This window comes from Mesoplodon mirus, assembly GCF_964341445.2.
Source record: "Mesoplodon mirus genome assembly, chromosome: 8".
Lineage (NCBI taxonomy): Eukaryota > Metazoa > Chordata > Mammalia > Artiodactyla > Ziphiidae > Mesoplodon > Mesoplodon mirus.
In genome coordinates, this window is record NC_138984.1 from 19,692,283 (window position 1) to 19,719,226 (window position 26,944).

At 52.6% G+C, this 26,944-nt stretch overlaps 1 protein-coding gene across 1 annotated transcript; it reads right to left on the reverse strand.

The window, feature by feature from the left end:
* Positions 1–300: 300 nt before the first annotated feature.
* Positions 301–26,777, reverse strand: VIL1 (villin 1). Its single transcript, XM_082630991.1, has 20 exons — positions 26,739–26,777; positions 21,428–21,513; positions 21,030–21,104; positions 19,668–19,864; positions 18,160–18,268; positions 17,876–17,986; positions 16,104–16,306; positions 15,911–15,989; positions 15,591–15,689; positions 14,443–14,596; positions 13,778–13,878; positions 13,549–13,686; positions 12,812–12,970; positions 11,396–11,575; positions 10,665–10,810; positions 9,863–10,007; positions 9,231–9,419; positions 7,613–7,681; positions 6,234–6,374; positions 301–458 (listed from the first exon to the last, which is right to left on the reverse strand). The coding sequence occupies exons 2-20, from the start codon at positions 21,500–21,502 to the stop codon at positions 345–347; spliced, it is 2,484 nt and encodes an 827-aa protein (XP_082487117.1). The 5' UTR covers positions 21,503–21,513; positions 26,739–26,777; the 3' UTR covers positions 301–344.
* Positions 26,778–26,944: the final 167 nt, after the last annotated feature.

Below are 26,944 nucleotides of genomic sequence, written 5' to 3' on the forward strand. Positions count from 1 at the left end.
TAATTAAAAATGAGTCATGATAAAAGCCTAGGGAAGGCTCTTCCATGAAGTGTTGGGCTGCTCTTCTAAGAAGGGAAAGCTCTAGAACAGGATGGTTTAAAAGTAAGGCAACACCCAGGATAAAAAAAAAATGCAACCACCTTCTTCAGAGCTGAAATTGGGACCACAGGCTCCTTATGGAGGAATCGGTAGATTACTAAACAGAAGTGACATTGCCACAGACGGCTGCTCACAGGTACAACTGTAAATTTTCACTTCCATTAATACAGAACTAATACCAGTCATAAAATGAAGCTCTGCAAGTGGGGTAGGGTACTGCTTTAAACCACAGCTACTCTTGCTTCTCAAAACAGTCCTTTTTCTTTCTTGAGGTTTTGTTGTTTCCATCGGGGCAGAGCAGAGAAGGCAGCAGGAGTCACCCCCAAGGCCTTGGTGAAATCCTCAACAGACAGGTGCTCCTAGAAGAGGAGAGGGGCCAGAGGGCAAAGGTCACGTTCTTGCCAGAGTTCGACTTGTTAAGGCATATAGGTGTGTACAGAAATCAAGTGAGCAAAAACAGCCAGTGTGAGAGCCAGAAAAGGGATGGGAAGGGGAGAGGTGGCATTTTGAGATCCAAGAGATTTGATCCCTGAATTTGGAACATAATGAAAAGGATGGTAACAACATGCCGCAGATAGAGCTGCTTTTCTTTGGACCAGGGTCAAGTTCACACTAACCCTGAAATAAGAATTACCACATTTGACAGCTTGGTTATAATGTTGCTTCTCTTTCTAGGTCTTAGTTTTCCTCTCTATAAAAATGGGAGAGGGCTTCTCTGGTGGTTGAGAATCTGCCTGCCAATGCAGGGGACACGGGTTCGAGCCCTGGTCCAGGAAGATCCCACATGCCGTGGAGCAACTAAGCCCATGTGCCACAGCTACTGAGCCTGAGAGCCACAACTACTGAAGCCCGCACGCCTAGAGCCCGTGCTCCACAACAGGAGAGGCCACCACAATGAGAGGCCCGTGCACCACAACAAAGAGTAGCCCCCGCTGGCCGCAACTAGAGAAAGCCTGCATGCAGCAACGAAGACCCAACGCAGCCAAAAATAAATAAATATTTTTTTTTTTTTTTTTTTTTTGCGGTACACGGGCCTCTCACTGTTGTGGCCTCTCCCGTTGCAGAGCACAGGCTCTGGACGCGCAGGCTCAGCGGCCATGGCTCACGGGCCCAGCTGCTCCGCGGCATCTGGGATCTTTGCAGACCAGGGCACGAACCCGAGTCCCCTGCATCAGCAGGCGGACTCTCAACCACTGCGCCACCAGGGAAGCCCAGTAACTAAATTTATTTAAAAAAAAAAAAAAAAAAAGCTTCATGACATTGAATTTGGCAGTGATTTCTTAGATGTGACTCCAAAGGCACAGACAACAAAAGAAAAAAAGAAAAAGTGGACTTCATGAAAATTAAAAAATTTTGTGCATCAAAAGACGACACACAGGGACTTCCCTGGTGGTCCAGTGGTTAAGACACCAAGCTCCCAATGCATGGGGCACGGGTTCGATCCCTGGTTGGGGAACCAGGATCCCACATGGTGTGCAGTGCAGCAAATAAATAAATAAATAAACAAACATACCTGGGGAAAAAAAAGACTACACACAGATGGAAGAAAATAGTTGCAAGTCATATATCTGATGACTTGCAACTATTTTCTGATGATGCAGCCAAAAATAAATTAATTTTTTTTAAATGGGCAAGGACTTAATTAGACATTTCTCCAAAGACAACATACAGATGGCCAATAAGCACATGCAAAGACACTCAAAATCACTAATCATTAGGGAAACAAAAACCAAAACTGCAATGAGATACTACTTCATGGTCACTAGGATGGCTATTACGAAACAAAAACAAAAACGAAACAAAAACAGAAAACGGTAGTGTTGGCAAGAATGTAGAGAAACTGGAACCCTTGTGCATTGCTGGGAACCACTATGGAAAACGGTATGGTATGCCTCAAGAATTACCATATGACCCAGCAATCTGCTTCTTGGTATATGCCCAAAGGAATTGAAAGCAGGGTCTTGAAGAGAGATTTGTACACCCATGTTCATAGCAGCATTATTCCCAATGGCTAAAATGTGGAGATAACCCAAGTGTTCATTGACAGATGAATAGATAAGCAAAAAGTGGTATATAAATACAACAGAACATTATTCAGCCTTAAAAAAGAAGGAAATTCTGACACCTGCTACAACATGGATGAACCTTGAGGATACTGTTCTGAGTGAAATAAGCCAATCACATAAAGACACATGCTGTATGAGCCCACTCACATGCAGTTCCTAGAGGAGCCAAACCCATAGAGACAGAAAGCAGAATGGTGGGTGCCAGGGGCTGGGGGAGGAGTGGTGATGGGGGAGTTGTTTAATGGGTGCAGAGTTTCAGTTTGGGAAGATGAAAAAGTTCTGGAGATGGGCAGGGTTGATGGTTGCACAATGATGTGAATGTGTTTATTAATGCCACTGAGCTGTACACTTAAAAATGGCTAAGATGGGGCTTCCCTGGTGGCGCAGTGGTTGAGAGTCCGCCTGCCGATGCAGGGGACACGGGTTCGTGCCCCGATCCGGGAGGGTCCCACATGCCGCGGAGCGGCTGGACCCGTGAGCCATGGCCGCTGGGCCTGTGCGTCCGTAGCCTGTGCTCCGCAACGGGAGAGGCCACAACCGTGAAGAGGCCCGCATAACGCAAAAAAAAAAAAAAAAAAAAAAAAAAATGGCTAAGATGGTAAATTTTATATTATGTATATTTCACCATAATTTTTTTTTAAAGGGAAAAAAAAAAAAGAAAGTTCAGGTCATCTGATCCCAATACATGCTCCACTGCACCACACTCACCCCCTTTCCTGAGTGATTTCAGGGATCCTGTAAAGGTCATCTTTCCCTCCCAGACCGGCAATGTATACTACTGTGCTCATAGGTGACTGAATTTTATCGTTATAGTTATCTTCATCTCTCTTGGCTTCTAGGTTTGTTCCTAGTTAAAAGGCAACATGTTCCTGGTTAAACCTCACCAGGCTTCTATATTCCACTGTGAATGCATCAGCCATTATTTTGTGGGAACAGGTTTTGCTTAGAGATGGTGGCAGGTAGCAGCAGGGGTACAACTGAGGTGAGGGGAAAGATGCTAAGAAAAGAAGCTAGGAAAGCCACAAAACAAATTTAGAGCCAAATTTTGCCTAGCTATTGAGTGGAAAACAAAATATTTGGGTAAATAACATGTACCAGCTTCTCTCATCCTGTGGATAATCTAGAAGATTAGATAGCGAAATTCTACCTTTTCACTCTTGGTTTGAAAATCATGACTGGGAGTCACCTTTCTAGACCTTGGGTCTCTTCAGCCATAAGACTGAAATGACCTCTGCTCCCAGTTCAAACATGATATAGTAGTGAAACTTCTGGGAGCTGGCCAGTATCCTCAAGGCATACTCAAGTAAGACCCCCAAATTAAAATTGTTAGAAAAGAGCATCTCCCACCTCCATCTCTGCTCCCCCAGGCACCAGAAGGGGACAGAGTCGGGGTGAGAGCAATGGGTTTCTTTTCAACCCGGGCTGTTCTGCTATGTAGGATTGCCCTGGAGAATGTTTTTGTGACTCCCTCAGAGAGCCCTGAACTGAACAGCTTCTTGGTAAACACCTGTAGATGGATTTCAAGCTCAGGTGTATCTGAAGCCCCAGTTTTCTAACCTGTCATCCCACCTCTGGGCATTTTCTGCTCAAGGCTCCTGGGAGCCCTCCCCACGCCCCCCAGGCAGGGCAGTGGAGCACCTTGTTTTGGAAGAAGGTCCCTCACAGCTGTGGCTGCCGTCTCGATGGTCTGCAAGTGCCTTAGGTGCCCTCTGTCCCACCCAAGCTGGCTCTGCAGCTTGTTTGAGACTTTTGGACTCTGACCCCCAGGCTAGAGGGCAAGGACTGCCCATCCCAGTGGACTTGTATCTTTCCACTGGTCCTGTTCTTGAACCCTGTGGTCCTACCAGCTGATTACTGGCCTCACCCATGCCCACACCCGCCTCTCTGTGGTTTACTCATTGGTACTCAAACAGATGACCCTCCTGCTACTGCGTCTGTGTCTGGAGCAGCCAGAGAGCTTGTCCACGCTCCCCACTTGGCATGGAGCCCACAGCTCTGCTGCAAGAATCCACGCTACTCCCACAATGAAAAAGAGAAATCAGCAGCAACTGATTTTTTAAAAAGAATCTAAGACTTTTTAGACTGCTTCTACCACGGCGGGGTTGTCTTGATTCCGTTTGTTATATTCAAAATTAGCGATCTACTTAGCTTCCATGTTTTGAAATCGGTAAATGCATATTTAACTTTGTTAGATATTGCAAAATTCCCCTCTACAGGGGTTGTAACTTTCTGCCCTCACACCAACAGAATAATATATGTTTCTCCACAGCCTTACCAACAAAATATATTGTCAATATTTAGCCCCCTTTTAATCACCTGGTTCAATAATGTTGTCTGGGGACTTCCCTGGTGGTCCAGTGGCTAAGACCCCATGCTCCCAATGCAGGGGGCCCGGGTTCGATCCCTGGTCAGGGAACTAGATCCCACATGCTGCCACTAAGAGCTCGCCTGCCACAACTAAAGATCCCACATGCTGAAACAAAGACCCAGTGCAGCCAAATAAATAAATAAATAATAATAATAATAATAATAATAATAATGTTGTCTGCCCTTCCATTTAGAAATACTTTTTCTGTGCTACATGATATGACAGTACCAGCGGGACTCAGAAGACCTGATTCTTGCTCTGACTTTGCTACTGACTAGTTACATCACATTAGGCAAGTCACTTCCCCACTCTGGGTCTGAGTTTTCTCAGGTGCAGAACAAGTAATGATAATAACAGCCTACATGTATAGAGCAATTCCTATGTACCAGGGGCTGGGCAAGTAATAATATTTGTAACATTATTATGAATAATATAATATTATATGATATTGGGATCATCCCAATTTTACAGTGAGGACACATGGGTGGATGTGGGAGAGAATGCATAAAAGGGTTCTAAAGGTGACGGGCAGGATGCAATGTTCTGGAAACAATACACTTATGCATATATCGGGCCCAAACCCATAACAGATGTTCCTGGAGAAAATAGTCATCTCTCTTCTGTAGATTCATTAATTTATCTCTAAGACTTCTTTATGGTTTATTATACACAGAGTAAATTTTCTCTTCTCTCAGTACCCTCTCAGGCTAGATTTGCAGTCTATTTTAGACCTTCATGAAGTGGGAATGAATACTAGAAATGTGGGTTTTGTTTTCTTCTTCTTTTTGGCCGCACCGCATGGCATGCGGAACTTCCCTGACCAGGGATCAAACTCGTACCCCGTGCAGTGGAAGCACAAAGTCTTAACCACTGGACCACCAGGGAAGAGTCCAGAAATGTGTTTTTTAACAAGCCCTTCTTGCCAAACTCTCTCCCACAGGTGGTCCACACAGACAGCAGGTGCGGCTACCTGATGGACCCTGTGGCAATGAGTGTCCTCCCCGGTGCTCCCCTGAATTGCCAGCCCGCCAAACATGTAGTTCAACCAGGATGTCTCCTGGGTGCTGCAAACGACATGGCTGCCACTAAACTCATGATTGTCCCCTTCTAAGCTGGGTCTGACCCAGGATTTTTATCTCAGAAAATGACACAACTTTCCCCTCTCACAACCTTTATCCGGTCGTTACCAAGTGTCGTTGACTTAACCTCCGAAATACTTCCCTAAACCTTCTCCTTCTCTCCACCCACCCCCACCTCCACCTGCCACCATCTATTCTAGGCTCCCGTCTACCTCGCAGCCTGACTTGTGGCTGCTGCTTTGGCCACCTTCCAGTCCATTCTTCACTGAGCAACTAGAGTGTGGTCTTTGAAAAGCGTAAACCTGACTGCCACTCCCCAACTTCACCATAATGGTTCCCCTTGACTTTTAGAATGGACACCGCCCACCCCTAGCCTGGCGTAGAAGGCACTGCCCAGTCCCCCGCCCCCCTTTCAGCCGCCCCTCCCCAGCTCCACACACCCCACCGCTCTGGCCGCCTCGTCCTTTCGCCCGAGCTGTGTTTACTTCCTACTTCTGGGCTTCGTGTATACTGTTCCCTTCTCCAAGAGTAACCCACTCTGCCTGAATAATTCCCATTCACCTTTCAGGAGGAAATCTCTCACTAAATCAGATTCGTCCTCCTTCTCAGAGTCTGACCCACCTCCCTCCTGCTGGGATCCACGCCCTCGGGAAGCTCCTCCACAGGCTTGTTCACCAGCTGCTCCAGGGGAAAGATGGGTAGAGGCCCAGAACTGATATTGCTGTTAGCGTTGAACACGTCTAGTTTAGGGTTTGTGAGCTCCTAGGGAAGAAAAGGAAAACACTGTTAGTTCAGCTGGTATGTGGCTGCCTCCCAGGCTGCCTTTTTCTCTGAAGTCAACACTGACCCTAGGGGACCTCCTTCAAGAAGCCCTCCATGGGAATTCCCTGGCGGTCCAATGGTTAGGACTCGGCGCTTTCACTGCCGAGAGCCCGGGTTCAATCCCTGGTCAGGCAACTAAGATCCCGTAAGCCTGAGGTGTGGCCAAAAAAAAAAAAACAAACAAAGAAGAAGCCTTCCATGACCCGCGCCTCCCACTGTCCACACGCACATACACACATTCATAAAAACATGGCACTTTGGACAGGGCCCATGAGCTAAAGCTTGGCGGTCTGTATTCAGCCAAAGCCAGTTGGTGTAAGATGACTTTTGTTCTATGACTTATGAACTTCTCCATGGCTACCCTAATGTTTGAGGTCTACCTTGGACATTTATGACCCTCTTTCTCTTATCTGTTGTGAAACAGTCATCCGTAAATTCACTTAGCCTTGACCTATCTATCTATGCTTTCACGCCTGCACCATCTGTCAACCAAGAAGGGTTTATTGAGTGCCACAGGGTTCCCAGCCTGCGGGTGAGGCTGAGGGGCCACACGTGTTATCTGCTGATAACCCAGCATGCTTGGGAAATTGCTCTCATGTTCTGGACACACTTCTGCAGAGTCTACTTGGTCTTGTTTCCCCTACAGGCCTGTGAACTTTGATTTCCTATTTCCACATCCTAGGCCTGTAGGCGGAACACATTTCCATGAACTAACTGAAACATCGGAGGAAAAGGTTATTCTACCCAGAGAAGGGAATCCCCAGGGTGATGATAGTAGAGACATCACTATTTCCCCAAGTGTGATCTGTGGACTAACTGCATCGAATTACCTGGGCCCTTTGTGAAAAATACACATATTACTGGGTCTCAGCCCAACTCTACAAACCAGAATTTCGGGAAGTGGGACCTTGGAATCTGCATTTTAATAAGCTTCCCCCATCCCCTAGTTCTCCATCACCCAGACTCATGCATGATAAAATTTGGGAACCATTTCACTGGGGAATGGAGGAGACAAAACAGCTAGAGGCACTGAAGTTAAACAGCAAGAAGAACTTCTAGGAGAAGTGGGAGGGAACAATGGAAAGCAAGCAGAGGACCCTGTCATCTTCCGTGGAGGTTTCTCAGCTCTCACGGGTCTGACCATTGTCAATGGCCACCGCCAACTGCCCCGTACTCACAGCAGTGATCTGGCCCCAGTCCCCAGAGGTTCCAAGCTCCGCCTTCAGGGCCTCATAGGATTTGGCATTCTGCAGGTAAAGTAAGTAACAAATTAGACCTGGGTCTCAGCAGAGGAGACGGAAGAACATTTTCCTTCAGGCTTTGAAAGAAGACTGGCCTAGGGCCCAGGGGAGAGAAGGAGATGAGGGAGGTCAGGGGGAGGCTGGAGGATGTCCCTGAAAAAGGAGGTTGGATGGTAAGGATGAGCACGAAGGGCTGACGGGTAACAGGCTGGGGCAGGGGGCTATTTGCCCTGCTTGGCCCAACATGGGGATGGAAAGTGTGAATTTTCCCCACCCTCGGGGTCTAAGCAGCCGCCCACAGTCTTGAGATCCTTGCCCACACTGTGTAGGCTTTGGGGGACTGAGGGGTCCTGGAGAACTGGGGGGCTCCTCTCAGAGCCTGGAGGGGACCCTACCATGGAGGAGTGGAGTACAGGGGACCTTGGCTCCATGAGGAGCCCCATCTCCACATCCCCAGGGCCTGGCAGCAAGCATGGCACATTATGAGCTCCAGTTATGCTGACTGAATGAATGAGTGAATGAATAAATGATTGAGTGAGTGAATGAATGAGTCTGAGAGAGATGGCAGCACAGACCTGAGGCGGGGGAAGACCTGCCAGAGTTGTTGACTTGGGACACTGACCTGGATTTGAGAAATTCTGGCATCTAGGTGTGCCGCCTTGAGATTTGTTTGAATCCATCATCAAGACTAAACCTAGCTCATCAAACACTGAATTTGTTTAAACACATTTGAGGAAATTAATCTAAGCTTTGTTTCCCTAATCTCATCTGTTGTGTCAATTTCATGTACCCAAAGCCACCAGGCCAACATTCATTCTACCTTAGCCTTCCTCCTTCCTTCAGAGAACATTCACTGGGGTTCCGTTTTGAGGAGCTGCCCTCTGCTTCTATCTGAGACCAGTTTAGAAAATCCTGTGGAAATCTGATTCACTGTCCCTCAGGTAAGGACCACATATAGGACCCATTTTGCTTAGAATTTAGTGCCAGGAGACATCCGTCTTTAGACACTTTCCTTTAGAACTGACATGTTCAGAGGACCCACCAATGCAGTCCCATAGAAGTTTCTGCAATGATGATGGAAATGTTCTTTTTCTGTTCTGTCCAATATGGTACCCACCAGTCACATGTGACTAGTGAGAAATCAGTTCCTTAATTTCAATTCTTTAATTCATTAATTTAGTGAGAAATCAATTCTTTAATTTTAAAGAAATCAATTCTTTAATCAATTTAAATGCAAATTTTAATTAATTTGCATTTAAATAATCAGTACAGCTCTTACCAATAATGTCCAAGAGCTTTGAGCTAAATCTAGTGCACAAGCAAGACACTGTCATTAGCCTAGGTTTTTGATAGATTTCCTTTCTTCTCCCTCACCAGGGGCCTTAATGGTCTTGCTGCAGCCTTACTGTTTATTCTAAGTCTCCTCAAACCCCTTTACAGATATATCACAGGTCGTCCATCACAATGAACAGAAAAGCCAGGAGTCCACCCTGCCCTCGATGTGCCATGAAGGATGCACTTGGCTGGAAGGAGCAGGTGGGCTGGGGCCACTCACACTCCAGTTGAAGGGATCCCAAGCCAGGAACCAGCCCGTGAATATGGGGGGCTCGTGTCCTTGCTTCACCACAATGATGGGGGTCTCGGGGTCCCGGCCGCTGGGGTGGGTCTTGAGGTATTCCTGCACCGTGGTGGCTGCAGCTTTCTTCTCGGCCTCGTTGGCATTCTTTCCAATCCAGAAAAAGACCTGTGGAGCAACCCAGGGTCAGTCCTTCCTGTCCTCTCTCGGCTCCCCCAGGCTCAGATGTCCAGAAGTAGCCCCTGACCTTGGGCAGGCCCCATCAGGCCTTGATTTTGCCTCTGGAAATGGAGGTTGGACAGATGCCCTCTCCCTAGATATTCTGCAGATGTGTGACTCCCAGCCTCTCCAGAGCCAAAGACCCTTAAAAACACTCCTCTACCTCATAAAATGAATTGGACTTTGGGAGAAGAATACATCCTGCCCTGCAGTCCCTCCAGGCATGTTCCTCTCTACTTGCCTTCTTCTTTCGTGGGCTCATAACACCACTCCCAGGGAGAACGTATATGGGAGCCAAGTAAACGTCAAACCTTACCGATCCCTAAAGCCACTATTTCTTGGCTCTGGGGATTGAGGTGGTGGGAAGGGAGGTCCCCAGGCCTCAAACCTACCTGGTCCCAGACATCTAGCAGGAACACATCATCCTCTTCCAAGTCATCCTGATTGAAGTCAGGGATCTCTGTGGCCAGGAAGCGCCCGGTCTGGTTGGAACATTCAAAGAGCCGAGGAGTGATCACTAGGGTTTCCTCCTGCAGCCTGCAAGGTGGAGAGGAGATCACGTTGGAAAGCCTGTCTCCTAGGAAAATGCTCTTTCTTCTGATCACACAAAAGTTCCCGCATCCTCCCAAGAGTCCAGGAGCTCTCCAAGGGAGAAGTTCCCACCGATCTTCCAGGACATATATTTCAGTGGCTCTTCTATAGTCCTGTTAGGAAGTTCTTCCTGATATCTTCCCTCTATTCCTCCTGCTGCTACTGTAGTACATGCCCTTTTGCTTTTGAACTGGGGAATAGTGGATCATGGACCTTCTTTAGAAAAAGAGGGTTTACAGCTTGTGTTCCTCAGCATCTGGGTCCTGTGGCAGCATGGAAGGACAGGAGCTGCTGGGACCCTGGCATCTTCTTCCCAAAGGGCACACCTATAACCCTTCCCCTCTCTTTGAGCTGCCTCCTATGGCTGTGGAAATACCCCCACCAGGCCCCCGGCATTCCGGGGTAAGCAGCACAGACACAGCCCCAGTGCCTGAGAGGCTCCAAGGGCCTGGGCTGCCCCTTACTCACCTGGCAGCCCTGAGAGCCTGGCACACAGAGTTCTCAATCCATACCTGCTGCAGGCTCTGGGCCATGTGGGTGGAGGTGCCAGGAGGCTCTCCAGCCTCGCAAAGTGAGCTGGCGGTCGAGGGACCTGGGAGTTACCTCTTGGTGCTGGCATAGGGGGCCTTCCCGCCCAGGGCCATCCAGAAGTTGGCCGGCTCCTGCCCTTCCACCACCACTTGTTTCTCGGTCCGGGAGATGGTGTCAGCAACCACCTTGGCCATTTCCCGCTCGTCCCCACTACAGCCCTGGGAAAAGGGGGGGTCGGCTGTGCTGGGGGAGCCCATCTCCAGTGTCACGCCTCCCCCTCCTTCCACCACATGCACTGGCCCAGAGCTCCCAGGCCTGGGAGGTTCTCCTGGATGAGGGCCCCACGCACACGGCCCAGGCAGGGGCAGTTCTCCCAACCTCTCCTCTGCCCTTGATGCCCCAAAGGATGGCAGAGGAGACAAGAGAGTCTGCACTCCTACTGGGCAGGAGGAAGTCTCCAAGAGACTGAGCCCTCCTGACAGAGATAAATGGGGAGGCAGCTACAGGCACAGGGAAAGTGAGAGAACCCAAGACATTAAGACAGAGCAACACGGGGACAGACATGGGTGTCCAGAGACAAACGGAAGGAGAGAGACCTACTCGGACGCAGAGGTAGAGAATCAGGATGGCCAGACCCAGCGCCGCGAAGGAGCGAGGCGGGGCTAGAGGCATCAGGGAGACCAGAGAGGGGGACCTACCCGGCCAGAGGCCCCTGCCCTGACCCACCCGGGGAGGCAGCTCTGAGGCTGGGGGGCCGCCAAGACGCACGCGGGGAGGGGGAGGCGGCTGGACCCTGCACACACCTTCCCACACCACAGGTAGCAGCAAGCCTGGGTCTTGAGGACGAAGACGTCATTGGAGTTGAGGGAGGCAGCCCGGGCTGGGACCTCAAAGGCCTTGGTGTTGTTGGGGCTGGCCCCCCGGACCTGGAACAGCCGTGTGGAGGGCACAGGCTCCGCGCTGTTAGCCCGAGAGGTGCCTCCCTGCAGGGAGAGAGGGGCAGGAGTAACTTAGTAAAGGTGATGGGGGTTAGAGGGCCGACAGAGGTGGGGTGGGTCTGCTGCGCCCCCCGGTCCTCTACACCACCACCAGACTGCAGTCTTTCCAAAACAGTGCTTTGGTCATGGGTGCTTCCCTGCCTGAAACCTTCATCCGGCTTACAGACTAGAGCCCAGCTTTCAGCGCGGCCCTTGATGTTGAAGGTGGAGAGTTCCTTTCCAGAGTCACTCTCAGCTCTCTCCAAACCCTCCATGTAGCTTGGCCAGTTTCTCACTGTTCCCCATGGGGCCCTTCCTCTGGGCCTTTGTCCTGGCTGTGCCCCTGCATCGCATGCCCTCGTTTTACCTCTGCTGAGCTCTTCAACTCTGACCCCAATGTCAAGACCTCCTCCAAACCCCCTTTCCATCATGGACTCTAGGCCTATTCCCTGATTACTGTATGCATGCTCCCCTTTGAATGCAACATATTTCTGGCATTTAAGCACACAGTGCCTTGGGCTGTTGGTTCACTGGTTGCCCAACAAGATGGTAAACAGCATTAGCATGGCATTTTTCTCCTCCTTGGCGCTTTGCAGAGGGCTGTATGCTTAGTAAGTGCTCAATAACCAGATTATTGCTTAAAGGAATGCAAGAGACGGCTATTTCATTATGTCAAAAGGCGCCAGTGCATTTTAGACAGGTCCATCGTTAGGCAGATCCAGCCACAATAACTTCTTTTTTCATGGAGAGGGCCCGAGGAGTAGGGGTGTAGAGAGAAACAGTACTTGTATGTTATGTGCTAAGTGTTTATCAAATGGATTTTAAAAATACTGAATTGGGGCTTCCCTGGTGGCACAGTGGTTGAGAGTCCGCCTGCCGATTCAGGGGACACGGGTTTGTGCCCTGGTCCGGGAAGATCCACATGCCGCGGAGCGGCTGGGCCAGTGAGCCATGGCTGCTGAGCCTGCGCGTCCGGAGCCTGTGCTCCGCAGCGGGAGAGGCCACAACAGTGAGAGGCCCGCGTATCGCAAAAAAATAAAATAAAATAAAATAAAATAAAATACTGAATTGCTGTTTCTATTACCATTCCACATAGATGATGGAGCCTCAAACAGTCCTCTCCTATGGAGAATAGGCTTCACCCTAGCCCCGCTCCCACCCTATGTCCCCTTCCCCATCTCCTGGATGCCCATCCTGCCTCAGCTGCTGGTACTGCCAGGCACCCCGGTCCAGCAACCACACCTGGTAGACCACCATGCGTCCTTTGAAGATGGACATGAGGTGAGGTGTCTCCTTGCCCATCGGGACCAGGATCTGGACTGGTTCATTGTTGTACTGCTGGTCCAGGATGACTGCTTGATAGGCCGAGGCTGTGATTTCATCCTGGCTGGCCTGGCTGCCCTGGGGATGAGCAGGATGGAAAGGGTAGGATGAGGACAGCCCCCGATTCTGACTCCGTCCCCAGCCTTAGCCACAACTCCATCCCTAATTCTGCCTGGCCCCAAAACCAACTGTCTTCCCCACCAAGCCCCACCCCGGACACAGCCCAAATCCCCACCTGACCCAGACCTCAGTTCTGATCCCAGCCCCAGTCCACCCTTGACCCACCTTGACCCCAAACCTCCTCTCCTGCTTACTGCACCTTTCTCAGGGAAACACCATGGCTACCACACCACTCAAACCCAGCACCCAAGCATCTCCCTGCTCCCTCACATCTGGACATAGAAACCCACAGCCAGAGCAGATAAAGGGAATGGGAGTTGGAAGAGAGACTCAGAGAATCAAAAGGGGAAAGGGTTGTGAGTGGGGATACTCAGTGTCAGTGGGATCTCACAGCCAAAGCAGTTCCAAGATAGAAAAGGGGTGAAATCCCCATCACCAGAGATATTCAATTCAAGCGCAATGGCCACTTAGCCTGGGTATAGTGGAGGGGGGAGCTGAGCTGGCTATGCTCTGGACAGGGTGGGGTGTGGCTTGACCTGCCAGATGTAGAGCAGGTAGTTCTTCTTCTCGCCAATGAGGTAGGTGTAGAGCAGCAGGTAACAGTCGCCCCCATAGAAGTGGCCGAGCCACTTGGAATCCACAGGCACCAGCTCTAGGTCCTCAATGCGCCATACCTGGGGCGGGTACCAGGCTAGTGTGAGGTCCAGGACGGGCTCTGCCAACCCCTCCCCACCCATCCCGGGCCACCCTCCTCCCTCGCCATACCTGCACCTCCCCACTCCCATCGTCGACCATCTTCTGCTGGGCAGCCACCTGAGGATGGACGTGCATGGACGTGGCATCAAACTTCACCTGTTCCACCTTAGCTGGAGTGAGGGGGAATCATGAAACCCAGTGTCACCAGCTGAGTTCCCCCAGGTTCTCACAACAGCCCTGAGTGGAAGCTACAATTCTTAGACCCATTTTACAGATGAGGAAACTGAGGCTAGAGATTCAGTAGCTGACCCAAGGTCATGCAGCTGGAGAGTGGCAGAGTTATAACACAGAATCATATCTCCCTCCAGTAAGGCTCATGCTTCACCGGGGCCTCCCAGAGCAGCCAGAGAAAGGACAACCCTTTTCTCCACCCCCAGGTGCCTGGCACAGAGCTTGCCCTCAGCAAATATTGTCCAGGAGACTAAAGTTTTCTGGGTTCCAGGGAGACCCAACCCCACTCCAAATGAAAGTCAGGCTGTTCTCAGCTCCTTTCTGTGACAACTCTTGAGTTTCTCCAAGTCCCTTTGTGTCCCCACCCAACCTGGGGTGTCCAGAGCCAGGGTGAAAGTGCACATGCAAGAGGCGTGTTCAGGAAGGAGGGCAGGAGACAGGTCTGTGCTCTCTGGGCCCCGCTCCTGGCTTCTGGTCCCACCCTGCCTCGGGCCAACCCTCACCCACGGAGCCCACGGCATGGGTTTTGCCCAGGCCTGAGGCCCGGTTGGGCACTGTCCACTTCTGGAAGAGCTGCTGAAAGACGGCTGACTCGGCCCCATCATTCTGCACCTCCACCTCTGTGCTCGGTGGGTACTGCTTCGCTTTGATAAAGTTCTGGGAAGAGAAGGAGGTGGCTGGGCCTGTGTCCCTCCCCCAGTTCCCACCCCCTAGTGAAAGCCAAAGCCTGGCTCTAACCCCAACCAGACCCAACCACTAATCTACCCCGGTCCCAAGCCCAAACCAGAATCTTACCACAGTCCCAGGTTGACCCCAAACCTAACCCTGCTCTGACCCCCACCCCAAGGCCAAACCAGACTCCAAACTCGACACCACCTCCAACCTGGCTCTGACCTCAACCCTGAATCCACTACTAACCTCAAAACTCACTTCTGACCCCAGCCCCAAGGTCAAATCTGACCCAAATCTGATCCCAGCCTCCATCTCCAACCTTGAACCCCACCCCCAATCCAACGCTGACCCCAAGCCAGTTAGAATTACTGGGACCCCAAACTCTGACTTGGCCTCCTACAGGGACCCCAAACTCTGACTTGGCCTCAGCCCCATGCTGACCAAACCTCCTCTTTTTTTTTTTTTTTTTTTTTTTTTTTTTTGCGGTACACGGGCCTCTCACTGTTGTGGCCTCTCCTGTTGCGGACCACAGGCTCCGGATGCGCAGGCTCAGCTGCCATGGCTCACGGGCCCAGCCGCTCTGCGGCATGTGGGATCTTCCCGGACTGGGGCACGAACCCGCGTCCCCTGCATCAGCAGGCAGACTCTCAACCACTGCGCCACCAGGGAAGCCCCCAACCCCCTCTTGTAGGAAGGCCAGCCTCCATTTCTCCCTCCCTTGTCCCAGCCAAGCTGGAGGTGGGAGCCCGCATTCTTCAGAGGCCCCCAGGTTGCCGGGTGGTTGGCTATGCAACGTGCCTAGACCCGCCAAGATGGCTACAGAGCGGATATCCAGACCCCCTGGAGCTAAATCAGGCTCGGAGCTTTCCCTGGCCTCTGCCTGGGGCTGTGCCTGGCCCTGACCCCGCTGCCCTCTCCCTGCTGGAGTCGGCTTCTCTGCCTTCTCCTCCAAGTTCTCCTCCCTGATGCCCAGGCCCACCAGTGCCTGGTTCATGGCTTCCCTCTTCTCCTGGGCATTGACATTCTTCCCCTTCCACACGTAGATCTTCAGACCCCCCTGGTCCAAGATGTAACAGTCCTGGAGGCGGGAGAGAAGGACGCAGGGTGAGAGCCTGAGGGCGCCCTCGGTGCTGGGCTGGGGGAGCTGCAGGCACACGAGGTCGCCTTCCCTCACACGCCACCCCCTCCTCCACAGCCGCCCAGGCCCCTGGCGCCGCTCCTACTTGGGGGAGAGTGGGCAGGTGGCGGGCAGGGGGGTGATGGGAGTTGGGTCTGGGGGCGTCCTCCAGACCCTCTCACCTCGTGACTGAGCAGGTCCTGTGTGAGTGGCCGCGTGGCGACTTCTCTGACCACCACGTTTCCCCCTGAGTCAGACACGCTGCAGGACAAACGTGCGGCATAGACAAGGGGGGTCCCGGGACGTCGCCTGGGGAATCCTCCCCCAGGAAGTCCCCCAGGGTCAAGAGGAGCCCAGAGGGAGCTGGGCACTCACTGGTACAACTTGAGGGCAGCCTTGAGTGCCGGCTCCACCACCGTGTCAGGCATGGCGGCCTTCAGATCCTTCCGCTGGCCCAGCACATATTTCATGATCTCCATCAACTGCGGCGAGGCCTTCTCGTCCTCCCCTTCCACTACGCCCACGTAGGTGCGCCCACCCCGCTCCTGGTCTCGGATCTCCTTGGCCAGGGTCATGCCCTGCAGGGAGGCCCCAGGACCCGTGAAGGCTGGCGGGGGGCAGGGGACAGGGCAGTGCCTGCCACCCCAAACCACACCTGGAGAGCCCAGCCCCCTACAGCAGCCCCAAGGGGGAGGCACCTGCCCGGCCCTTCCCTTTTGATGGGGGACCAAGCTTTTTAGGTGCATGTGAGGAAACCAGGCAAAAAACCCAGGAAGAGCAGGTTTCCTCTTGGGCAGGAGAGGGTCTGGAGGGGACTTACTGGGCCTTCGTTTTTGACATTGTTTGAAATTTGTGATTTTACTTCACAGTTTTGCATAAGAGGTGAGCCCTGAAGATCACAGTCCTCAGTCTCTTTGCCCCAAAGCCGTGTACACACACACATACACACACACAGAGGCTCACGTATGTGCTCACACATACGCCCAAACATACACACTCACACACACACACAGCAGTCTCTCATGTGCTCACACAGATGTCCAAATGCACACTCACACACAGGGCTGGCTTACCCTCCTCTGCCCAACGTCTACTACTCAGTTACTGGCCTTTCCACTCTCTCTCCACTTCGCTCCGCCCCAGGCCCTCTCACCCAGTCCCAAGGCTTCTGCGCTCAGGTCCATATCTGTCTCCTGCCCAGCCCTCTGTTTTCATCCTATTTCTCCAACTCCCACGATAACCCCATTTTAAGATGTCCCAAACCGAACTCTTGATTTTCTCCCCAACTCTGTTGCTTCTTGATCTTCCCATCTCAGGAAATGGGACTCCATCCATCCCCACAAAAAGCACATCCTTTGACATCTGCCTCGCCCCTCTCTCGTCACCCCCAGTCTGACACGCAAGTCCTGTGATTCCACCTTCCCAGCCGCACTCCTCACCCAGACGGCCAGAGGGGCTCCCTGTGTGTCCTCAAACCCTACACCCCCTCTCGCTTGTCAAAAGTCAGAGTGGCCTTCAACGGCCTCTCGGGCACTGAGAACAAAACCCAACCCTCTCACACAGACTTCTGACCACATAACATGTCCTATGAGACCCACCCGCCCTCTGCTCCAAGCTCCTCAAAGCCCTCATTTTGTGCTCTGGCTGAGCTAGGAGGTTCCCCGCCAGCCACTTCTCTCCTGCCTCCCCCCAGAAGCCTTCTTAGAACTCTCAGAACCCCCAGCGCCACACTCCCCACCCCTCACTTCTCCAATATTGCCCTCCATGTCTGTCTTCCCCACTGGACGGCCAGCTGGAGGCCAGAGCCAGGGCAGGGCGCTGCCCATTTCATTCACCACCAGATGCCCAATGCTTGGCACAGGGTCTGCCACACAGCAGGGACTCATTAGCCCTGAGTGGGTCAGCCAGTGTACACACACGCGAACTCCAGCACGCATCACTCTCCCCATACACGTGAAGACTCAGATCCACCTTCAAACACAGTACCCTGGACAGTCAGGGGAGAGACGCCTGGGGAAATGGGGGCTGCTTGGGGGTGTGGCAGCGGTCTGGCAAGTTTGACTGGGAGGGAGGCTGGGTGCTGGGTGCAGGAGCAGGTCGGGGCAGGGTGGGATTTGGGGCGAGGGGTGGTGCACCAGCAGGGTTACCCTGAGTCTCTCCATGCGGTTACTCTCTGGCCCGTTCCACTGGATGATAAGCTTCCCGAGGTCCAGGAGGAAAACATCCCCACGGTTGAAACTCTTCCAGGACATCTCCACCTGGAGAGCCATGGGGCAGGCGCAGACCCCACTCAGACCCCATCCATCACCCCCATCACCCATCTTCTCTTCCCCACCCCTTCTCTGCCCCTCACCCCTCCTCAGCCTCTGCTTTCCACCCAGGCTGGGAGCGGGGAGAGGAGGCCATGCCCAGGGCCCTGGTTGATGCCCACCTCTCTGGCCACCACATTCCTCTTGCCCTTGACATGTAGCAGCCGCTGGATGTCATAGGAGTTGGTCTCCACTTGTTTCAGGCCAGAAGCCACACCCCCTTTCCGGATCCTGTGAAGAGAGGTGAACTGACCCAAGGGAGTGGGCTGGAAGGTGTGATAGGTCCCCGTCCTCCCAGATCTTGGGTACCTGGTTGCCAGGGGGGCCATTTGAGGGCTGGGGCTGGGACTAGGGAGGTGCATGAGGCCCCTCGGGCACAAACTCCAAGGAGGCACTCACTCTCAGGGCCATGCAAAGTCGGTCTATTGCCTCAATTTACACGACCCTGGCAGTGAGTGCCTCTTTGGAGTTTGTACCCTAGATGCCTCGCTCACCTCATGCTAGTCCTTGCCCTGTTGAGAGCCCTGCGAAGACGGGTACATGGTAATGTGGTAATGTAGAAGGACCAGATAGGATTCTAAGGACAGGGGACTGAAGTGAAGGAAAGAGGGGAGATGCTATGGACTGAATTGTGTCCCCTCCCAACTCATGTTGAAGCCCTAGCCCTCGATGTGATGGTATTTGGAGATAGAGCCTTTGGGAGGTAATAGATTAGATGAGGCCTAGGTGAGGTCATAAGGGTGGGAACCTTATGATTGGATTAGTGCCCTTATAAGAAGTGACACTAGAGAGCTTGCTCACACTCCATCATATGAGGACACAGTGAGAGGGTGGCCATCTGAAAACCAGGGAGAGAGACCTCACCAGCAATCAAATCAGCCGACACCTTTATCTTGGACTTGACAACTTCCAGAACTGTGAGAAAACTAATTTCTGTTGTTTAAGCCACCCAATCTATTTTTTGGTTTTTGTATTTTTTGTATTTTGCTATGGCAGCCCAAGCAGACTTAAGCCAGGAGAGGTACCACCTCAGGTACTCAAAGGAGTGGGCTGCTGCTGTGAGTGTAGAAAGAAGGAGAGCAAGACGAAAGGGAAGGGTGGGGACTGTGGCTAACTGGAGAAATCCTGGCCTATCCCCCAGGTCAGTAGCAACTTGGCTCCTGACCGTGTGTTTCCATGGGAAAAGCCGGGAGGTCAGAACTTCAGATTTTTCAAAAGAAGCTGGAAATCTGGATTTTAGTGTGAAATTTTTCTTTAGAGAAAGAAGGAGCAGTCATATGCTCATTGGCCAGTGGGGAGACTTGATATGAGGCCCTGGAGGGCCTCCTTTGGTGCTGAGCTCTCCAGGACATTCAAATAGGGGTTGATTTACACAAATTCATGGTATGCAGAGTTACAGAATTTCAGAATGGCCTCCGGGGCAGCCAAAGACACACTCAGAGAGATGAAGACCAAGGACAGGGCAGCGGCAGAAATGGGGGTGGAAGATTAGAAAGGTGAACAAAAATTACTCTCAGGGGCTCCCCCCACAGCCTCAGGCTCCCTTTCCAGCCCCAGGTCTGCCCCCCAGCCTTGGTGTCCCTCCCCAGCCCTGATTCCATTCCCAAGCCTGTAGCGCGCCCCTCCGTACACAATGCCTTGCTTGAAGTAGCCTCGGAAGGTCTCGCTCTCGTTGCCCTGGACCTCGCGGTGCTGGACAGCCCGGCCTTTCAGAAAGTCATCCATCTGTGTGGTGTAGATGGCAGCTGCCCCTTGCTCATCCTGGGACGAGTCCCGGCCGATCCAGTAATGAATGTCATAGGACAGGTTGCTGCCTGTCTTGTGGATCTAGGAAGAGGGCATGTCCAGTGTACCCGAGGTCCTGGGCTCCCACAGCCCTCTCCCTGCCTCCCTGCTTCACAAGCTCGTGGGGCCTGGGCCACAGGGGAGCTTGGCATGGGGGAAGTTCATGGGACCGGTAGTCAGCAGCCCTGCATCGTGGCCCAGTTCTGTCAGACTCTCTGAGACATGGGGCAAGTGACTTCCCCCACCTGGGCCTTCCTCATCTCATCTTGGAAATAACTTGGTTGGACTACAGCATTTCCCAAAGTGATGTGCACAGACCATCAGAGGTCTGATAGGTGATTGGGTGGTATACAATGAAATGTATATATGAAATGATTATGGAATTTTGTTTCTTGGTCACGCCACCGGGCATGCAGGAGCTTAGTTCCCAGACCAGGGATTGAACCCACGTCCCCTGCAGTGAAAGCGCAGAGTCTTAACCACTGGACCGCCAGGGAAGTCCCTGATTATGGAAATTTTTTTTTTTTTTTGCGGTACCCGGGCCTCTCATTGTTGTGGCCTCTCCCATTGCGGAGCACAGGCTCCGGACGCACAGGCCCAGCGGCCATGGCTCACGGGCCCAACCGCTCTGCGGCATGTGGGATCTTCCTGGACCGGGGCACAAACCCGTGTCCCCTGCATCGGCAGGCGGACTCTCAACCACCGCGCCACCAGGGAAGCCCTATGGAAATATTTTATAGCTACTTTCTGTTTGTGACAGGGGACACTGTGTTCCATTCATGATAATGATATTAAGTTTTTAAATAAATGGATTTAAATTTTAAAAGTGAATCAATATAAGGAAAAGTACAAATGCGTTAACAATACAGGATGTGGAAAAAAACTGAGAAGGTGAAATGAAGTTGACTACAGATTTTGGGAACATGGGCTCAAGGTAGGGTGACATCCCACCAGTTCGGAAGATCCCCCAAGACTGTAAATCCACAGATGGTCACCCCAGCTGGGAGCTCACAGCCCAAGGGCAGGGAGAGCCTCTTACATCTCTGACCCTGCGGAGCTACCTCTAGGCTGGGAACACCCAGTGAATGCTGTCCTGGGGTGAAGTTAAGTGGCAGTTCCCATTGCCCCCAGCCTCAAGTTTCCTCTATGTTGCTACCGTGAGCTTTGCTCTCTGCTCAGCCCCCTCCCCTGCCCATCCCCCACTCACAGCCAGGACTAGGTAGCAGTCACCATCGAAGAAGCTGCCAAAGGTGCTGGAAGGAACAGGCACCATCTGCATGGCCTAGGGAGGGAAGGGAGGTCAGAGGGTCAACCACCGAGGAGCCCCAGCTTCCCTGCCTCCCTTAACCAAATGGAGAGTTAAGAAAGGAAGGCCAGGAGGAAGAGGGCATGAGAAAACTGACAAGGTGAATGGATGTGAGGAGGGTGGGGAGGAAAAGGAGCCCGATACCTGAGGAGGGGGTGGGGATGGCACTTGGGGACAGGCACCAGGGGCTCGCATGCCAGCAGGGCAGGATGGAGGACAGTCAGTAATCCCAGGGTTCTCCCTTCCCTTGGTCCATCCCAGTCCTGCAGAGCCCCCTTTGTGCCCAGGCAGGTCCTTACCTCTATCCTCCATATCTGCACCCCGGGCGTGGTGACGTTGAGGGAGGCTTTCACCTTGGCGCTCAGTTTGGTCATGGCGGATGAGCCTGGGGAGAGGTGGTATCAGAGTAAGAAGAGGACATGGGGGCTTCCCTGGTAGCACAGTGGTTAAGAATCTGCCTGCCAATGCTGGGCACACGGGTTCAAGCCCTGGTCTGGGAAGATCCCACATACTGCGGAGCAATTAAGCCCGTGTGCCACAACTACTGAAGCCCACGTGCCTAGAGCCCGTGCTCTGCAACAAGAGAAGCCATCGCAAGAAGCCCACGCACCACAACGAAGATCCAATGCAGCCAAAAATAAATAAATAAATATTAAAAAAAAAAAAAAGAAGGCCTGGGGGTGCCTCGGTTTCATGTGCCCGGAGGCCAGGGCTCAGGGACCTGGGGGAGGTTCCCCACCCTGGGCCCTGATTGGCCGGGGGCCCATCCTCCAGTCTTCTCACCCAGCTCTGATCCTGTCATTCTTGTTTAAATACCTGCCCTCATCACCTACTGCAAAAAGTCTCCCCTGACTCCTTAGCCTGGCAATCAAGGCCTTCTTGATCTAGCCCCAAACAGTTTTCCTTCCTGAAAAGTTTTGATCAAGGCCATGCCTGGTTAAAAAACAAACAAACAAACAAAAAAATATATATACGTCATACAGAGTTTTCTTTTTTAAAAAGAAATCAAAGAATAAATAAGGGTTGAAAAGTGTACACACCCAAAAGAATTGAAAAAAACATGTGTTCAAACAAAAACTTGTACGTGAAATTCATAGCTGCTCTATTCACAATAGCCAAAAGGTGGAAACAACCCAAAAGTCCATATGAATAGATCAACAAAAGGTGGTCTGTCCACACAATGGAATGGTATTCAGCTGAAAAAAAAGAATGAAGCACAATACACACTACAACGTGGATGTGGATGAACCTTGAATACTATATGCCCGGTGAAAAAAGTCAGACACAAAGGCCCGGTACTGTATGATTGAATTTATATGCAATATCCGGAATAGGCAAATCCATAGAGATAGCAAGCAATTAGTGGTTGTCAGGGGCTGGGAGGAATGGGGAGCGACTCCTAGTGGGTATGGAGTTTCCATTTGGGATGATGAAACTATTCTGGAACCAGATAGTGGTAGTGGTTCTGCAGCATTGTGAATGTATTGAATGTCACTGAATGGTATGTTTTTTTTTTTTTTTTTCTTTTTTTGCGGTACGCGGGCCTCTCACTGTTGTGGCCTCTCCCGTTGCGGAGCACAGGCTCCGGACGCGCAGGCTCAGCGGCCATGGCTCACGGGCCCAGCCGCTCCGCGGCATGTGGGATCTTTCCAGACCGGGGCACGAACCCGTGTCCCATGCATCGGCAGGCGGACTCTCAACCACTGCGCCACCAGGGAAGCCCTGAATTGTATGTTTTAAAGTGGTTAAAATGGTAAGTCTTATGTTCTGTGTATTTTACCACAATAAAAGAAAAGTGTATGCAGCAGTTTCCTGTTTCTTGCTAGCTCCAGACACCCTGCAGTCACTGTTCTGGTGGCCCACACAAAACGGGGTGGGACCGTGTTTGCTTGCTCCGTACTGAATCGCAGCACGGAGCACCGCTGTCACTTTGCTGAGTGGGTGCGTGGGCAGATGGGTGAATGGGCGGGTAGTCGGGGGGTTGGTTGGGTGTGTGGGTTAAAGTGATTGCGTGGGTGGATGGAGGAATGAATGAGTGAATCCTTCCAATGTGAACCACCCTCCACCCACTGAGCGGGAAGAACTCTCTCCCCAGTCTTCTTTCATGGTGTCTGTCGTGGCTCTATTCCTTTGACCTGTAGCTGTGTTCTCCACTCCAGCTGCTCATCAGAATCACCTAGGGAGCTTTTTTTTTTAAAAACACAAAGGTGCTTTATTTCAAGTCCATGCCATCTAAATCTACTGAGTACAGTAATCGGGACTGGAGAGGGGACGAATTAGAACCTAAACAACAACAAAAACACCGGGACCTTCGCCCCCTGCATTGCGAATCTTAATTAGTTCAGAAGAATCCGTGCGCTGGCAAGCCAGTCTCCTCCCTGAGAAGCACGCTTCTCGCTCCGTTCTCCCTAGGGAGATTTTAAACAACACTGATGCTCCGATGCTCAGGATGTATCCATATCCCCAGGGATTCTAATTTAATTAGGCCTGGGTGGGGCCCAGTCTTGGGTACTTTATTTTCTGCCTTTTGGGAGGCGGGGCATAGGTGCTTTTAAAACTCCCCAGTGATTCTGATGAGCTAAGGAGGAGGGCCACTTGTCCCCGGTTATTTTTGTCCCTGGCTTCCTGCCCCTCCCTCCCAGGCTGGAGGCCACCCCATTCCCCACCGAACCTACCACCCAGCCCTGCATGGAGTTGCCCTCCATGAATGCTCCTTGAATCAGTGACTAATAAATGAAAGGTCATGTGGCCCCCACCTCCGTGCACTGACAGCTGGAATCTATCTAATCTCTCCTTGCACCTGAAGTCTGAGTCACCCCTTGGAACAATGACCTGGTCTTTTACTGCTGGTAGACTCCCTCTTCCGAGTCCTGAAGGGTGAGCCCCTCTCCCTGGCATTGTGGAATCTGGGGGCAAGGTCTCCCTGCCCAGCCTTTGATTAGCGCCCCCTCCGGCAGATCAGGGCCACCTGCCAACGGCCAGCACTGCACATGTAGGAGCCCCTTGTGCCTGGGTCCTGTCTGATGACCCTGTCGGCCAGGGCCTCTTGCATGAGGTATTTCTCAACCCACAGAGGCCCCAGGGCTCCCAAGACTCCTGGCTCAGTCGAACCAATTTGGGTACAAAGGAGGAAAATGTTTTCTGTTTTATTTCAATCACCACCTTCGTCCACATCCCTCTTTTCACCAAAACAGACTGACCCTCACTAGCTGTACAGACATGGCTGTGTTTCTTCATCTGTGAGGTGGGCGGTCGACAACTAGGTGATCTCTAAAGTCCCACCAGGGGGACTTCCCTGGTGGCACAATGGATAAGACTCTGCTCCGAATGCAGGGGGCCTGGGTTAGATCCCTGGTCAGGGAGTTAGATCCCACATGCATGCCGCAACTAAGAGTTTGCGTGCCACAACTAAGGAGCCCGCCTGCCGTAACCAAGACCCGGTGCAACCCAATAAATAAATAAATAAATATTTAAAGTCCCACAGAGACACGCTCTGAGTCTAGGAGGAAACAGCAAGAGGAATAGAGGGCAGACAAGATGAGGCTCTTCTTGTCCATCAAAGCAGTGGAGATTATGGCAAGCAGGGGCTTGACAAAGCTGGGGCTCTCTCTCCCTAGAGAGAAATCAGGACTGGGGACCTCCAGCTGGGGCTCTCTCTCCCTAGAGAGAAATCAGGACTGGGGACCTCCAGTAGCTTGAACAGGCAAGGGGTGAGCAAGGGCATTCTGGGGAGGGCAGCCCCGAGAGGGTGACTCATGCTCCAAGGGTACCTGCCAACTGCTCCTGCCCTGTCGACGTTGGTCAGAGCAGATGCCTCTGGCCCGCCCCCCTGGTCCTCCCCAGCCTCCAGTCTCTCCTGAACTGCTGGGAAGAATATGGGTCCCATGCTGCCCCAATGCCGACAACACAGCCCTGGGTTTGGATATGTGATGTCTTCTCTCTCAGCTTGAATTCACTGGCTCCCCCCTCACTCCTGGTCCCCTCTCTCCTCAGTCCCCACCTCGAGGAAGGGCACCAACACTCCCAGAGCCCAAAGCCCTCCATTGGTGCAGCAGCCTGGACCCCTCCCTCTCTGGCCCTTCTGTCCACCTGAACGCCGCTCCAGTCTGCCCCCAACACACCCCCACCTCTCTCTGCTTCTAGTAACACCACACTGTTCACTGGCCCTGGCCACCCCCCACCCACCCATGCTGCTTCTCACCCTCCCCTCATGTCCCTCTTTTCTCCTTTAGTTTTCTTTTCCAGGGCCCTCGCCACCTGTCTTCACTTGGCCAACACTCACGTGCTCTTCTTGACTCAATTCAGGTCTCATTTCTTCCAAGATACCTTCCCGGAATCCTCAAGCTAGACTATGGACCCCTCCTCAGGAACTCCAAGGCATCCTGGCCGGATGCCTCTCTTGGACCCCTGACCACATGATGATGAGAGGACATGTTTATAAGTCTGAGGTCCCCAAGGTCAAGGACCTAGACACATTTGTCTGTGTAGCCCCCAGATCCTAGCACATAGTAGGTGCTCAGTAAATACTCTTGAAGCTGAAAGACTGAACCGCAGAATAAAAGGGATGGCCCTTCTGGGGACCGTGGAGGGAGTTAGGGCTCCTGCTGCCCCCAGGTCCCATCTTTCCTTTCGTAACTGCTGCCTTGTTGTCCTCAGAGTTGGGGCTCCAGAGAGCCCCAGAGTGCTGTCTTCATTCTTAGTCATGCAGTTCTCAGCGGGACAGGGATGTGGCAGTCCCCAAACAAAGGACACCCTCCTGCTTTGTTAGGCCCGTGAGAGCAGAAGAAGTGGACATATCCCAGCCCCCAGCCTGCTGACTGCCTCGCCCTGAGCCTGGACAGGCTTCCTGGGAAGCGGGTGGTCAGTACATCCCAAGATCCTGACCTGGACTTGGCTCCCACCTCCCCTGCCCCCCCCCCATTTTAGCTGAATGGAGCCACAGTGCCTGGTGAGGCTGAGGGGACGGGTCCTTGTGGAGGAGAGATGGGGCAGGGGTGCATGCGAGGGCGGCCAAGCCTGGACCAGGGCCCAGGGTCCTGTTGCCCCCAGTCCCCCGCCCCCTCTCTGCCTTTGCCCATTCAATCCCTGATGGCTATTGCTCACACCCTAGTATCCAAGAGGCGAGAGCCCTGAGGTCCCAGGAGTGTCAAGGGAATGGGGACACAGATAAAGAAACCATTTCAGATGAGGAAGAAATGAGCAAAGAGACAGTGGGCGCAGGGGTTAGAGGGAGAGTGAGGTCACCGGTGACCTGCTAGTCCCAGTTTGCCCAGAACTGGAGAGTTTTACATCTAGAAGTCCCCAGATACTCATCTGTCCAGGGCAGTCGGGCGGGGATGGGTGACACCTGAGGTGGGGTGGAGACTGGCGGCAAGTGGGGCTCGGAAAGAGCAGTTGTCTGGGGTGAAGCTGCACAGTCCTTCCCTTGGAGGCCCAGGAAGCCACACTGGGCTCCCTGCCCTTTCCAGACTCTGCAGAGAATGAAGCCTCTCCCACACACCCGCGCCAAGGAGCTGCAGGAGGCCCCAGGCTACCCGCCAGGAGCAGGGGACCCTGTTCTCTCCTCTCCCACCACCTGTGGTTCTGTGTGTCCCCACAGGGTGGCCTTACCTGTCAGGGGGAAGGCAGCTGCCACCTGGGAGATCTCAGGGAGCTGTGGCAGGCTGGCTGGAGGAGAGCGACCTTTGTCCCTTCCCCCCTCCACCCCAGGAACTGCCTTCACCATATAAGGGAAGACAGGGCCCCAGAGAGAGAGAGAGGATGGGTGAGGGGGTGGGGAGGCAGGTGCCCGCCAGGTCCCTGGGAGCAGGAGCCCA

What these genes read in the sequence shown, in the direction of transcription:
- VIL1 (XM_082630991.1), bottom strand. Translation starts at nt 21,502, where the DNA reads ATGACCAAACTGAGCGCCAAGGTGAAAGCCTCCCTCAACGTCACCACG. An exon ending in GGAATGTGGTGGCCAGAGAG is followed by an intron (nt 17,987 to 18,159) that starts GTGGGCATCAAC and finishes ATGGCTCTCCAG; the next exon opens with GTGGAGATGTCCTGGAAGAG. An exon ending in CCCTATGCCAGCACCAAGAG is followed by an intron (nt 10,008 to 10,664) that starts GTAACTCCCAGG and finishes TCCACCTTGCAG; the next exon opens with GCTGCAGGAGGAAACCCTAG.